A 15,458-nucleotide genomic window follows, 5' to 3' on the forward strand; every position below is an offset into this window, starting at 1 on the left:
CACGGCTTCGGCTAGACGATGCTTCCGAAGGGCCTAGTCTCAGGCGCCCTCCCTCAGCTGTTTGAGGGCCGGCGGGGCAGTGGCCGCGCACGGGCTCCCTGGGGACAGAGCTGCCTCCGGGACCCTCTCATCCGCCTGCTGAGAGAGCGCTTCTGTCCCTTTCTCCGCGAAGCCCCGAGCCGTCCCATGGCTCCTCCAAGCGCCCAGGGAACGGACGTAGGTGCCCGGCTGTTCGCAGCCCGCCCCGCACGTCCTCGTCCACGCAGGGGCACGGCCCCGAGAGACCTTCCTTTGAGAAGGACGCGCGTTCTTGCCAGTAGCAGCGTGCATGGAACCGCCGTGTGCCGTCTCGCTGTCGCGCCTCGTGCCGTCTGCTCGCCGGCCTCGGGAGGGGCGGCGTCCGCGCGCAGGGGTTTCTCGGGTCCTGTTGTGTGTTCTCCGTTGTGACGACCCGTCACGTCGCAGTCGCGTCTTCACGTCGCGTCGGGCTGTCGCTGTGCTGGCTGCATGCACTTGCTGTTGTACTTGTGTCAAATGACTCTCTGACCTCCTTCGGAAAGCACTAATGAAAAGTGCTATTTCTCTTCTCTATTGTTGGGTTTTTTGTAAAGTTGCTCAAATGCTCTCAGGTATGGCGGCTCTGAACGGAGGACTTGGCGCCACGGGCTTGACGAATGGCACGGCGGGCACCATGGACGCCCTCACGCAGGCCTACTCAGGGATCCAGCAGTACGCGGCCGCGGCGCTGCCCACGCTGTACAGCCAGAGCCTGCTGCAGCAGCAGAGCGCCGCGGGCAGCCAGAAGGAAGGTGGGTGCCTGCCCGGCCCGGGGGGCGGAGGACCCTCGAGCGCGCCCGCGAGGCCGAAGAGGAAGCCAGTGGCTCAGTCCCGCTCTTCCCGGGCTGGGTTCTCCTGGCTTGTTTCTGTCGAGAGACCCCACACGGCTCAGCCAGCGGTCGGCATCGCCGCCTCTCCTCGGACTTGAACTTGTTTTATCTCGCCACGGTCCGCGAGTCTCTTAATTTACCTCCCCAGACGTGTTTGTCCCGCACTGCGAGCTTCCGCGCAGTTACTAGTGGCCGCTGCCCCTAAAGCCTGCCGGGAGCCCCCGCCCGGGTCAGCAGGGCCCGTCCCTGACGCCTCCCCTGCCGCATCAAGCCGGGGTCTCCCCAGGCATGTCATGTCGCAGGGAGCTCGGCGTCCCGCCGCCCTGCCGCCGGCTGGCTGGCCTCTTGGCAGGCGACGGCGGCGGGGTAAGGACGGACTCCCCCGGCAGGATCAGGGGGGTCTGTGGAATCGGGGGTCTCCTGAGGAAGAGAGTGCGTGACTGATGGGCTTCTCTGCCTATGAGGCAGAGTGAGTCTCAGGAGGTTAAGGCTAAGAATAAATTCAAGCTAATTATAAAACAGTTAATGAGCCAGTCCGAAGAGGGAGAGCATGTCTTTTCCTTTCTTGCTTTTGGTCTCTTCTCCTTAGTAGAAATTGCTCTAAAGCAAACTCTGCCACATGGTATTTTTTCTCTTCCGCACCTGCTGGGAGTGTGGCAGAAGAGGCTAGAAGAGGAAGTACGGCTGAGGAGCTTTTTACAAATTTCTTTCCCTTCTTTCCCTTCACCTTACACTTCCAAAATGTTCTTGTCTGCATACTTTAAATACGGTGTTCTAGAGGAATAGAATATTTTAACTTTAAGTTGTGAACTTTAAAAGGGACAAGAGCTTTAAAGATACTCTTGTAAAGCAAAAAAGTCTTGCTTCCATTTGTAAATAAGGGATCGTTAAAAATGAAAGATACATGAAAATCTAAATTCTTCATTATTTCAACTTTCTCTTTACTCCTCGCTGTGACGGCTACTGTAGATTTTTTAAAACCCTGTACAGATCCTCAGGCAACTGTGTTTCCCCAAGCATGTGAGACCCTAAGTAAGTCCTAAATCCCATGCCTTCCTGAGGGAACACCTGCACGGAGGTCCCTCCGTCTGGGGTCTGACTACCGTGGTGACTGTGGCAGGAGGGGGATCTGTGACAGGATATTCTTAACAGAGAGCATAAAAGCCAGTTCCCTACAGGATTCTTAAAGAATGCTGGCCACTTCACTGTCCAGCAGAGCCTGGGCACAGGCGACGTGACTGTCGCTGAGAAACACCAGCCACCAGCGGAGTCGCCGTGCACTGGTGCAAGGATGAAGTGTGGGCCCTGAGACGACTTTTCTCTGCTGCTTCACCGCAGCCCACCGCCCCACATTTCCATGCCCTGACTTTGGGGGATTGCCTGTGCAGGAGCTAACCCTCTAGGATTCATGTGAATAACGGGGCCAGCCCAGGATCACTGACATTTAAGTGTTGGGGCTACCAGCAGCATGGTTTAGTTTTGATTTTTGTGTGTGTGTGTGGTGGTGGTATTTTTGGTTTAGCAATTTTAATCATCTCCCACCTTCTCATACCTGTCTTCTGATCACCTTTCACCCAGTTGTGTGCTCAAGAAATTTAAACTTAGTATCAGTTAACCACAATACAATTTTCAAAGCAGGTTATACTGGGAAGGGGAAAAAAAAATGAATTCCACAGCTAAACAGATTTTTAGATTTTCTGCTCCACAGTTTTATCCTTTAGTTAAGAGAGCTGAAAGTCAGGTTGATGCACTTAGTCATGTACCCTAGTATGTATTTTCCCACAGGAAAATGAGCCGGGCTGGCTTTGGTGGTGGTATTTTAAAGCAGCTTTGATACGTTCCCCAGCTAAAGGGTTATGGCATCCCTATTGACCTCAATCCAGAAAAGCTGACCACCTTTCCTGTCACTCCTGAATAGCCTCTGATCTCTAATTGATTTGCGGGAGGCAGTCACGCACACACAAGTAGGCAGAGCCTCAGGAAGGCCACCAAGCAGTGGGGGGGGGGGGGCGGGGGGGGGGGTGCTGGCCATTGGCCACAGATACCCCAGTACTCTATGCTAGACCTGGTGCCCTATGGGAAATGGGAGCACCCAGCCAGCTGGGACCAACACTCTAACAGAGAACTCCAGTAAGTTAAAATGACAGGTACTGGGAGAGATCCGAGGAATGCATATTTGTCAGCAGGTTCTTACTAAAGGGAAGGCTGAGGCGGACACATAGGTGAGCCCCTCAAAAACGTGTTCTTGTGTTTCTACCCTTGGTGTCTGTTGCAGCAGCCGCCTTCATTGCACAGAAGAGAGGTTCTCCACATCGAGTCACCTTTTTCTCATTTTAGTGTTCACAATTTTGGCAGTTTGCAAAATCATACTCTTTCTGTGTGATGAAAACTGGGGGGTCTACGCTAGGAGATGCTGGTGGCACTTTTACCTGAGAAAATGGTGAACAGAGGACAGAGTCTCCTTAGATTGACCTTTTCCCTATTTTCTTGGCCCCCCTATGTGGCACAGATACAATCGGAACGCACGACATTCCAGAATGCAAGAACTATCCAGGTGTAGCCAGTAATCTGACAGAGTGCATTAAATTGCATTTTCTCCCCAGGCTGCAGGAGTTGAGAGTGGTCCCATAAATCCTCATTTGTACATGTGGATCTTTTATTGAGAAGGAACACGCAATCTGGGTGGTGCCAGATTTGCCCGGTACATACTGCGGAAGCCGGGCCTGGCCCAGTGGGGCTCTGTACAACCCTTTCCGGTGTTTCAGTTTTGCACCTGTTCATATTAAGTGATTTTTTTAAGAATTTTTTTTAAAGAGTTTATTTTTGACAGACAGAGATCACAAGTAGGCAGAGAGGCAGGCAGAGAGAGAGAGGAGGAAGCAGGCTCCCTACTGAGCAGAGAGCCCAACGTGGGGCTCAATCCCAGGACCCTGAAATCATGACCTGAGCCGAAGGCAGAGGCTTTAACCCACTAAGCCACCCAGGCGCCCCTTAAGAATTTTTTTTAAACCAGGAAACATTTGGGGACCTAAGACCTGCAACTGTGTCCCTTGAATTACAGACTGCCTCCTTGGCACTAGAATGTGGGTATGTCCATGGGAATTGTGAGCAACACACAAAGTTAAAGTGGTCAGGTTAACCGAGAAATGCTTCATTTCTGTGGCTTCAGAAGTTTGCCGCCAGAAGACCTCCTCAGGAAAAGTCCCACACGTTTGTGGGAAGAAACTTGGTTTGACTCTTGTTTACAAAGATGCTTCCTCTCTTTTATTTTTACAAAGTTATTCTTACCCTAGCTTTACTCTTCTTAGACCCAAATATTAGCCACCACACTCAGCCCTGCAGGAACGCAGTGCAGGTGCTCCCTGGGCTGCCCTGGCTCCTCCCCCGGAGGCCAGTTAAGGGTGCAGGAGTCCACTGCCAAGGTTGCTTCACCAGTTTCGGGAGCCCCCTTCCCTCCCAGAACGCTGAACATCCAAGAGACATCCAGCCCTGGGGCCTCCCCAGGCCAGCGGTGGGGGGGGACGATCTGTAACGACCCCAGGCAGCCTTGGACCTGGCAAGTTGGATGATCACCTTGCATCAGGTCATTCAGATTCCCTCCTTTTCACCTTGAGATGGCTCCGTGCAGGTGGCTAGAGAGAGGGGAATGAGATGGGCAGACGAGGAGGAGAGCTGACCTCTCTAACCAGTGTAGCTAAGAGGACCTTCCGTACTCTGCCCTTTCTTCCTCTTTCTCTGGAAGGTGATGGCTGAGCGTGAAAAGCATGGCTGAGCCTGGTCTCTGACTAGCTTCTGTACCTCATGCGTTCATTTCCAAGGCTAATCCCCAGGGGTATAATTCCTATCACAGCTGTGAAACTCTAACGACCTATTTTTTCCTGCCTTGACTCACTGCCAGTCATTTCTAATAAAAATGATTATTAGACTGTGTGTTAAGAGATTTGGCAAATCAAAACTGAATGGATAATTAGGTAAATGATTGAGAAATCCAAGCAACATTACTGCTATACCCATTATTCTAAATTGCTACAGTTTGCTAGAATACGCAGGATACTCTCAGCTCCAAGAGGTCGTATATACACATACCACCACAAAACACAGCCACCCGGGAAAAACCCAGTCCTGCATTCTCCTTCCCACCTCTACCCCACGGGGGCCACCCTCACCCCCATGAAGAAGACACTGGACACTAAGCAAATGTGAGCCACAGAAGATGATCCCTGAAAAGACCCTGTTGCTGACCAGTGTCTTTGGAAATCAGGAACATCTGAGGGATGATTCCTGTCTTGAAAGACATCCCAGCACTTGACATTTACCCATCTATCTCCTTCCCTTCTAGTATGAGAGAGAAAGGCAATGCTTAGCCTGATATTAAAGCAATCCTAAGAAGAGGCCTTGGGAACTAAGAAGCGAAGAATACCTTACTCTGATTTTTTTTTCCTCTTTAGGTCCAGAGGGTGCAAACCTCTTTATTTACCACCTTCCACAGGAGTTTGGAGACCAGGACATTCTGCAGATGTTCATGCCTTTTGGAAATGTTATCTCTGCTAAAGTCTTCATTGACAAACAGACCAATCTGAGCAAGTGCTTTGGTATGCAAAAGAAACCAAGCCAGAATGTTACAGTAAATTCCCACATGAGGAGGCACGGGAAGGAAAACGTAAATGGCAAATATTCGAGAAGTCCAGATAGGGCCTTCCCTGGGTGGTGCTGTTTCTTGGCTTTTTGGATCCATGTGAGCAGATCGGGCAAAGTCATTTAATCCAAAGCAGAGGAAGGGGCTATAGAAAGGAAGCATCTGGGAAACGACAGTAAATGCCCGTGCGTTAGGTAGCGTTGTGTGCTGTGCTACTAGCGTCAGACTATGTGCATCCACTTCTCTCTCACTAGAGAGCAGCACTGGTTTCTTCAGGCCCCACAGCTGGAACCACAAACCTGAGCAGGTGGAGATACAGCCAACAGATGGAGGTGGTTTGGGCTGCCCTGCTACAGGGCGGCACTGCAGACACTTTGCCCCGGATGCCGTAGCCTTCTATGTTCGGGAGGCGTCAGGCATTTGTGGAATCAGGTAGCATGTTGTACGGGGAGGCTGCCCGCACTCTCACAAACCTTCAGTGAGACCCGTCCCTTCACAGCAGGGGTGTAGCCAGGCCACCCTCAGCACTGCAGATATCCCCCTACCCGGAGCACAGGACAGGGAGCTGGTGTCTGTCACGGTCCCGTGGAATGCTGTGTTATGCTGATTCGGGAGCCGGGATTTGGGCTGATGAGCTCTGCACAGCCTGCCCGAGTGGACGGAGAGCCCAGGAAATGCAGGCATTCAGAGAACGCTGGAAAAACCCAGCTCCTCCGTGGCCTAGGCTGTCATGCCCTCTCTCCTCACACAGCCCGGACTCTGCCTCCTGAGGCAGTCTGTGCTCCCCGGGAAGGCACACTCTCTGCCTGCCCTCATGTTTTAGAAGCAGGTGCACAGAGCATTCGTTAAATCTATTTCTTGTTTTGCATTTTGAACCCCTTTAGTCTCCAAAGTGGTTTAGAGGCTAGACTGTTCAGATTATAGATTACCTGCCTGGCAAGTTCTGGGCCAGTCTGAGATCGAACATTTGCCTTCCTCCTTCCTCCAATCTAGTAATTCATGTAGGTGGTAGGCCGTAACAGCACGAAACAGTGCAACAGATGCGGACCGGAGGAAGGACAAAGAGAACTAAACGCGGTGGAGAAAAACATCAAAGGTGGTAGGAATGGTACTCAAACATAGCATCTGGCTACTGGTAATGGGCACTGGGTGTAAAGAGAATGTTTTGGCTTCTAAAACCCCGTTATCGTCATGTCTTTCTAATCTCTGTGCCATCACCCGGGAAGGTCGGAAGCCTCTATTGTTAGGGGAATTAGTATGTCTGCCACTGAAAGTCAGTTTTTACCCAACTGGAAAGGCTGTCTCCACTGTCACAGCTATGACAAGCGCATACTCCCCTCCCCCGTGATGGTTCACCAACGAGTGAAATGGAAAGGGAGCTGTTCCCCTGGGGGGGGGTGTGCACCCGGTGGGAGCTTACCATGCCGAGCTGCCCTGCGTGAGGTTCTGGGCCAGACTTTTACTCATCGCTAAGCAATGCCCTGGGCTTATCTGGAGATTGGAAAGGGGCTGTGCTTCAGGGTCTGATTTTGAGAAAAATACTTAGTGCCTTGAAAAGAGATGATATCGGTCCACACACCACTCCTCCAAGTGTAATAACGCAGGCTGCACCCAGGACTGTCAGCAACTGTATTTCGTACTCTGCGCTGTTTTCCGTTTTTATCAAAAGCTGCAGCATCCCAACCTACATTTCTCAGTGAGCCGGCCTAATCTGGGGGGGGGGGGTCCCCAGATTTGCTAGTCTTCGGTAGCCCATTCCTTCATGCTCACCTCTTGGCCAGCTTTCGTTACCCATTTCACCCTTGACCCATTTCCATTCTTTAATCATCTTGCTGCTTCTGGATAAAGACCTAGAAGGAAAGGAGAAAATCAGAGCCCAAATCTTGGATTTGAGAGCACACACACTGGGAATTAGATTTAGTAAAAATCTGTTCCGTTTTGCAGTTCAGCCTGCCGACGGAAAGCTTTTCTGCATTATACCATATGCTCATTTTTATCAGCTGAGAACTCTGCTAAAGATATACTGATGTCCTTTTCTTCCTCTAGTTTGTAAAGGATTTGCTCTTTAGCAGATAGGTGAAGAAGCTTAGTATAGAACCTTCTGAACAGTTGATGTTGAGAAGGGAAATTCACCCAGTGTAATCGCTTCAACACCAGAAGTAGGGACAGCACAACCTCAACCCCTAAACGTGGGCATTAACTGCAGAAAGCTGTGTGTCCCCTCCCACCCCACCCCCGGGTTAGAGCAGACTCTGCGATCAGAATTCTGTTTCTGGGTCTTTGCAGACCGTCACTGCTCTTTCTCAAAAGCATGCGCTCCCTGCCATTTTGGTGGTGTCAGTACAGAGAAAGGTACTGGGAAGTCTGTGAGGATGGCTCTTAATCCCTAAGCTGTTCAGACTCTTTATTCTAAGGGGGTATAAGGGCAGTTTCCAGTCTGCTGAATACAGTGGCACTTTGAAAATGGAAGTTGATATAATGAGAAAGGGCCAGCATTTCCCTTGGGTCCCTAGGTCCCTCTCAGAATTCCACAATGTTAAAAATCAAGTACAAATACCCTAGAGTTAATTCACTAACGGACCCCATCCGGCAGTCGAGCAGGTGTGGGCTGTGTGGGTGCAGGTGGAGAACTGGAATGAAAGCGTCTCTGCAGTGGGCGGTTACCAGCCCTGCATTTAAACTGCACCTGACTGGGACACACGAGCCCCTGGGGACCCTGCAAGCCCCAGAGTATCTATGCCTCCGCCTCTGGGAACACTTACTTAGGCACCAGGGGTTTTGTCAGAAGGATTCCAACACAAACAGACCTGACTGAGATCAGTAAACAGACCAGGAGTCAGAGAGTCTGAGATTTCGCTTTTCACAGAGGAGGGGTTTGCTCTCATGATCCCAAATTCCCAGTCCGACCAGCTTTGTTCACCGCTTCTCAGTGGACGTACCCAGGGGTGGCCGTAAAACACACCCCGCCCGTCCACAGCCGGCACCCCCAGAGAACTGAGCATGCTCCGAGCCCACAGGACGTGCCCACGATACCCCCCACGTACCCACCCCCCCCCCCGCCCCCCCCCCCCCCCCCGCCCAATAATGTCCTGCTCCTTCCCATCTACTCCCCTGCCTCTCCCTGGTGACCGCCGTGTCCTTCCCCTTGTGTCTTCCAGGCTTTGTTAGCTACGACAATCCGGTGTCCGCACAAGCTGCTATCCAGGCTATGAACGGCTTTCAGATTGGCATGAAACGCTTGAAGGTCCAGCTGAAGCGCTCCAAGAACGACAGCAAACCTTACTGATCCCAACCCCAGAGGCTCCCTGCTCTTATTTTAGCTTTCTTAGGGTAAGTCCCACAAGCCAGCCTGTTCTCAACAGGAAAGGCAGAGGAGGACCACATTGCCAACTTTTACCAAGAGAGACGGTTATTTTTACAATAAGGCCTCCATGTCCCCTCCCCATGCCCCCACCCAGTTCGCCATAATTAAAAACTTGGGCTACCTTGTTTCTATCGAGTAAAACTCCTCTTCCAGTTGTGCCACTGTATTTTCCTTTGTTTTGCAATTTGAATCTCCTTTTACCTTTTCTGTTTTGTTCTCATTTTTTGGCTTTTTTTTTTTTTTTTTAAAGAAAAACACACATGAATAAATGACATCTTGAGAGTTTAAAAAAGGCAAACAAAGGCTAACGTGCAATTCTAACTCTGAGACCCCTGGTGCCCCAGAGCACTGCCTGGAGAATTCACCCCTCCTGTCCGCGCCCACCCCCTAGGAGGGCGCCAACCGTTTAGAGGTTAAGGTGGTGGCATAGCACGAGAGAGAAGCCAGGAGAAGCACTTAAAACAATACAAACGTCTTTCCACTACATTTGGTTTGTTTTAACAAGTAGGATATTATTTTAGGGTTCAAAGAAACATGACATTTATCGGTCAGATTATTACACTGGTTGTCTATTTTGTTATTGTTTTATTTTAGTTTTTAGAAAGGATTAATGTAAAAAGATTTAGAGATCTGTTTCTTAAAGCTACAGGGTTTAAAAATAAAATAAAAATGAGTGAAAATACTTGATGTTTCTTGAAAGATAAATTTAATAATAAATAAATAATACATAAATACATAAATAAAAAAGAAAGCCACAGGCCTGTAAATTTTATTTGTAAAAAAAGCATTTCTATTTTTGTACAAAATTTTTACTGCCTCAGAAATAATGGAAGTTATTTATTGCCTATTGTTAACTTATTGGGTACCTAAAGAGCAGTTCTCTGTGCTAGCTAGAGCCTTTTGAAGTAGTCTCTAGAGGAATCGTTCTAGGAATGGGCTTTTTTTCACCGTTGAACCCTAGGCCTACAGTTCATGCTTTTCCCTCTTGTTGTTTGTATCTGTCTGACGATTTTGTTCGTAGCTTCCATGATCTATCTAGTTTATAGTTCGGTCGTCTGACTCTCCCCCATATGTCACATCCGTTGAAACTGGATCCTCCCCTCCCCCCGCCTTGTCCCTCCCCAGCCCCCACCCCCAAACTCCCGGAATCCATCCCCTCTCCTCCTCCGGATGGATTCTCTTGGGGTTCCATTGTGCTGTGGATAAATATCGTAAGAAATGCAAATTACGGGAATGGCTCGTAGACTCCCTGATGACCTAAGATTTGCATTAGTTTTTCTCCTGCACCCTTAAGAGTGATTTTGTTGCTGCTGCGTAGATTCTGTGTAACTTTTTACTCTCCCTTGTTTTCTCCCTAGACATCTTCATGCCCGTTAGTTCACCGTTTGCCTAGCATGTCCCTGTGGCGTCTCAAAAAAAAGTTTCATCGTCCCGTCATTGTTTCTGATGTCTTTCTGACCTCACATCACATTTGGTTCTCCTACTGACCTTTGATCTAGTTTGACCTTTGAAATTTGCATGTGACCTCATCTAGCTATGAATTCTGGGAAGTCAATGTGAAAAACATTGCTGCATTCATGCAAGACTGAAATTTATTATTAGACAAATTAATTATAGAAAAAAAACCTGTGGCAAAAACGTTTCTTTCTTATTTTTTTTTCTTTTCATAAAACAGACTTGAAAGTATTATACAGGGATTGGCATTCTTCCCGGTCACTGGTAACAATAGCAATATGTGTCCAGGGACACAGAATGTTGGTTTCTAACAGACTACTTCCAAAAACAGTTTGAGAAAAAAACTGTCTGATTTTAAGTCTCTAGAGGTCTGTAATAGTTTTTACATTTTTCAGGCAGTGTAAAGTTTTTTGATAAGGCCATTTTAGGTGGCTCACTTTCTCATTAAGATATATATATAGAACCACTTTTTGTAGATTAGTATAAGAAAAATATTTACCCTGTTTTGGGGCAAATGCTACCTATTTGTGTCACCTTTTGCTGAACTGACTCACAGTTAGACAATCCATGGTTTAATGCACATGAAATTACCTATATTTTATACTGTTTCAATGTACAGGAGAAAGGTTACTGTAAACTGTGTTATGTTGGTGCTTCTGTGAATTAAGTTGTGGTTTCAATCATGAGTCTTATGGTCTTAATGTTCTCTGTTGATAAGACAAGTTTAGAATTGGTTTACTTAAAGAATTTCAAAAAAAAAAAAAAGTTTGCTTAAAAAAAAAAATTTCATGTGAGGGGGGAAAAAAAAAAACCCTATTCCAGAATAAGTTTTGTGTTGGCTTGTAAAGCATTGATGTCATTTTTTTTTTTTTATTGTGGACTATTTAGATGTGTTTGTGTTCAGCAAAATGTGATTTTTTTTTTCTTTTAAAGAAAAAAAGTGAAAATATATAGTGCCAAATTCCAAAGGTACTTCCTTCCTAGAGCTTCAGTGTGTTTCTTGTGAGAAGTAATTTGATAACATGGGTATTTTATTATGTGTTTTGTATAAATCCCTAATATTTAAAAAACAAAAAACAAAAAAAAAGAGGTTAAAAAGTTTGTTAACTTGCTATCCTGTGGTCTTGTTGCCTGAAATTGTTATTGTTTGTTATTTCTCTATGATGTTTTTTGTAAGACATTGTATAAGTGCCCATGTCTCACTTTTTTAACCGCTCTGCACATCAATGCTGTGACGGCAACCTCACGATGTATTTCCTTCATAATATATGGAAACCTCTAAGGTGAGAAAGTTTTGAACTTCTAACCCTTTCTACCCAGAGCTGTCTGGAGCGTTGGTAACTTTTTATACCATTATCATTTTTGTTTGTTCCAGGGTGTTTCTAATTTGGATCCCTCTCCCCCCTCCCATACATCTTTGAGGTTTTGGGGTTTTTTGTTTTTGTTTTTGTTTTCTTTCTTACCTTTTTTACCTATTGGTTGAGATCCAAAAGAAACAAAACTCCACAAAGCAAATCCGAAGGGAAAAAAATATATTTTCACCATCTCTGTTTTTTGGGTTTTTTTCTCCCTACACCACTTTTTTTTCTTTTAGTTTTGATTATTTCTGGTCATTTAAAAAAAAAAAAAAAAAGAATGTGCTGTTGAAATTCCTTCTCTGGTTTTAATTAAAAACAGTTGATTGAATAAAACTTCTAAGGGGGACATTAGGTAGATTTAGATTCAGCACCTACATTAACCTTAAATTCTATATGCTTTTGAGATCAGGTGTAGGGGTATATTCTAGTTCAGAATATTTTCATATACCTTCCAGTTAAAAGACTTTGTGATGTAGTGTTTTGAGGGATTTTGTTTCTTAAATACTCTCAGTTAATGATGTTTCTAATCAGCCACTGTGCTGGGCATTCTCTGATCCCAGGAGATACTTCTGATTAAGCAAGGTGTCTGGGGTTAGAAGATGATAGTCCTTTCTTTTCCTGCCTTTTTATTAACTTTATTAATTGAAATCACTGAAAGGGGCCTGACCATCTAAGTCCAACTCTGTTCTTTGTCACAGTTACTGACCAAATACCTAGCACTAGCACCAGATCCTGCTGCCACTCTGTGAAGTGCCATATTACTTTGACTTCGACTTCACGTTGAACAGATCTCTTGCTGTCTTGACAAACCCCAGTGTCATCCCGGAAGCCCCAACACAAACTCCTGCCTTCTTGAAAGCAGGCCCTGGAAGCTTCTTTATCTCTAAAGGAGTTCAGAAACTGCTGGCTCCCTTTCCTTCCTCCTCCTCCCACTCACTACTCTGTTCAGTAATACGTGTATGGATGTGATAGCCCTGGGACGGAAAGGACTAGCCTCTAATGATGCAAAAAAAAAAAAAAAACACACAAAAAAAAACAAAAAAAATAAAAATAAAAAAAAAGACACAAAAACTAAACACAAAACAACAAGTTTCCTTCTTATAGCACATGCACTTACAATGAAATGATTTGTATTATCCTCACACGTGTTTACTACTGCTGGGGCCTTCCTTCATCCTTTGAGGGCTATTTTGTACTTCCTGCAGCCATCAGCTTAATGCCAGGAGTCCACGCACATCTCTCTCTCACACACAGCATAGGGTGGTTTGTGGACGCGCAGCACACAAGAGAACACCATCTGAATTTCCAGCTGTCCTCCTCTCATTCACCGGCATCTCCCCAAGAGGAGCCTGAGTGCCGGTGACAAGAGGCTCAGGATGGGCATTTCACATTGGGTGTTTCTTATTTTGCAGGTGACCAAAACAGTACATGTTGGGGGGAAAGTCAGGGTTTTTGTTTTTTTGGGTTTTTGGTTTTTTGTTTTTTTTTTTTTTTGGCATGTTTGCATTGTTTAAAAGCTGACCCTCCTCAGAGACAAATTGTCCTTTTACTCACTTTATCTTTTAATATCAAAAGGAAAAAAAGCTGCAAGGGTGCAAAGGGCCTGTGCCAGAAGGAAAAACACACAGGGAAACTGCTTTTTTTAAAATCAAGTGTAGAGAATAGTCGTTTTTACACTAAATTAGAGAATTGTGATAAAATGGCAGTCCTCAAAGGCGTAACAAGTTCATCTTTCTTTCACCATAGGGGTTATAGTTCTTTGGCTTGTGCTACTCTGGACTCATTTTACTGTTTGTTTTTATTATCTTAAGTGCTAATTAACAAGAAGAAATAAAATTTTAAAAAAACCTGTAGTTTCATTACCTTTTTGAATAATGTCATACAAAAAATGTATTTGTGTTTTTTTGTGCTGTGAGAATTGTTGTTTGTAGATTAATAATATCATTTTGTTTAGAATTACAAAATAGTTTTTAAATATTGTCTGAGAAAAGCCAAAGTTAATGCAACCTAGTGGAAACTGTAAGACCATTTGAGTATTGTTTGTTTTATTGATGCATTTGGATTTTGTTGTTTGATGGAATTTGAGCCAAAAAAAAAAAAAAAATACGCAGGCTTTCCTATTTCTACAACTGATTGTACTCATGCATTTTGTACCAGTGGAACTTTTTATACTGGAGATTAAAAAAAAAATGGAAATTTTTGTGGCTTACTCTAGTGGGCCCCCTGACAATGACTGATTTCAAGTTTGATTTCTGACTGATAGAAAGAAAGTTGCTTTTCTTTTGAGAATTAAAAACTTTGGCTTGATTTCTTTTTTCCCTTTGCTTATATCTAGCATTAGAATTTTGTCTTAAAATACAGCGGTAAGTTTCACTTTTTATTCTGTATTGTGCAGTTACACAATAAGGTAATTAGATTTAGAAGTACTCAGTCACTTTAAGTGGATAAATGTATTAGTTACAACTTTAGGGGTTTGCTTTTTTGCTGTTTAGATCAAAGTTTTTTCTGATTCTTCTGTCCTCATTGTGAACATAACCGTGTAGTTGAGACAGTCAAACTTATTTTTGTAACGTATGTTATTGTGTGATGCAGTTTTTTGCTTCTGTCTCCAATATTAAACCATTTTCCTAATACTTGTTTCTCTCTCTGCGTGTTGTATTGTTGGTAGTCATTATGTGTTGGTGATACATCTACACACCTCACTGTTTCACGTATCTGTTTTTTTTCTCTATGTTGTGTAAAAAGATACAGTCGATTCCACCTAAGTGAATATCTGATTTGGGGAAAGGGGGAGACTGCACACCAGCCACCTCTGATTTCTGTACAACAGCCCATTTTAACCACTGCTTCCAAGACTGCTGCTTATTTCTCTCATTCACCTAAGTAACTGCCTACAGAGTTGGACTTGCCAAGGCCTCTTCTGGTCTTCTGACCCCACTGGGACCGGGCACCCTCCCTCCCCTCTCCCTCCCATGGGTGCGTGGGTGCAATCCCGAACGCTCGCCCACAGCAGCCGCTGCTTTGCTGCATCCCTTTAAGAAATGTAAGAGGAGCAGCAGCAGAGCTGGGGTTCCTTCTACCTCCCCACAAGTCTAAAGGCATATCGTTACCAACTCTTCCAAGGAACGAACCACGTTTTTTAAAGAGGTGAGCTCGGAGGGAAGAAACGACACACTGACCCAGTCAACAGACATGCGAAAGGGTTAAACTGAAGTTTACACATTCCTATCCATCACTACCTACTTATAGAAAAGTAATTTAAAATTATTTTTTTTAGAGCTGATTGAATCCAGGGGCAGCTTTAAATATTGAAAATAACAAAGGGACTATTTCCAAGTGCTCAAAAGGAAGCTCTTACTTGGTGAGGTGGGAGGGGAAGGAGGTGAAGGTTCTCACGCTCATGTCTTCACGATACATCATCCCTTTCCAAACGAAAGCCAAGAATGCCATAAGCACCCACACAACTCCCTCCTGAGTCAACATCTTGTCCCTCACTATCACCCCAACCTCAGTTACCAAAAGAGAACTAAAGCCCTCTGAAACCGAAGCTCCAGGCCCCCTCCCTTCTCGGCCCATCTCTTATGCTCAGGAATCTGACTGCTCTCCAAGTGCTCTTAAAAGATTCCATTGATGTCTGCTCCCTCTGTCTTAGCTCTCCTTCCAACTTTTCAGCCGCACAAACTCGGTCTGACTCAGGCCACCCAACACCGGGCAACCTTCCTCCCGCTGCCCATGACATTGTCCCCGCAGGTGCTCAA

General features: G+C 45.8%; 1 protein-coding gene across 5 annotated transcripts in view; it reads left to right on the forward strand.

Annotated features, from left to right (window-relative positions):
• The window catches only part of LOC111158599 (CUGBP Elav-like family member 2), a 321,671-nt gene extending 312,574 nt beyond the window's left edge, over positions 1-9,097 (forward strand). For 3 of the 5 annotated variants that reach the window (XM_022520725.1, XM_022520724.1, XM_022520729.1), the window contains 3 exons: positions 612-809; positions 5,336-5,479; positions 8,682-9,097. In XM_022520725.1, coding sequence (XP_022376433.1) covers positions 612-809; positions 5,336-5,479; positions 8,682-8,809 — 470 coding nt within the window. In that variant the 3' untranslated portion in view covers positions 8,810-9,097. The remainder of the gene's footprint in view (positions 1-611; positions 810-5,335; positions 5,480-8,681) is intronic. The other 2 variants (XM_022520726.1, XM_022520727.1) reach the window with 1 other exon arrangement.
• Positions 9,098-15,458: the final 6,361 nt, after the last annotated feature.

This window comes from Enhydra lutris, unplaced genomic scaffold, assembly GCF_002288905.1.
Source record: "Enhydra lutris kenyoni isolate GAN:26980312 unplaced genomic scaffold, ASM228890v2 scaffoldscaffold61, whole genome shotgun sequence".
Classification (NCBI taxonomy): Eukaryota; Metazoa; Chordata; class Mammalia; order Carnivora; family Mustelidae; genus Enhydra; species Enhydra lutris.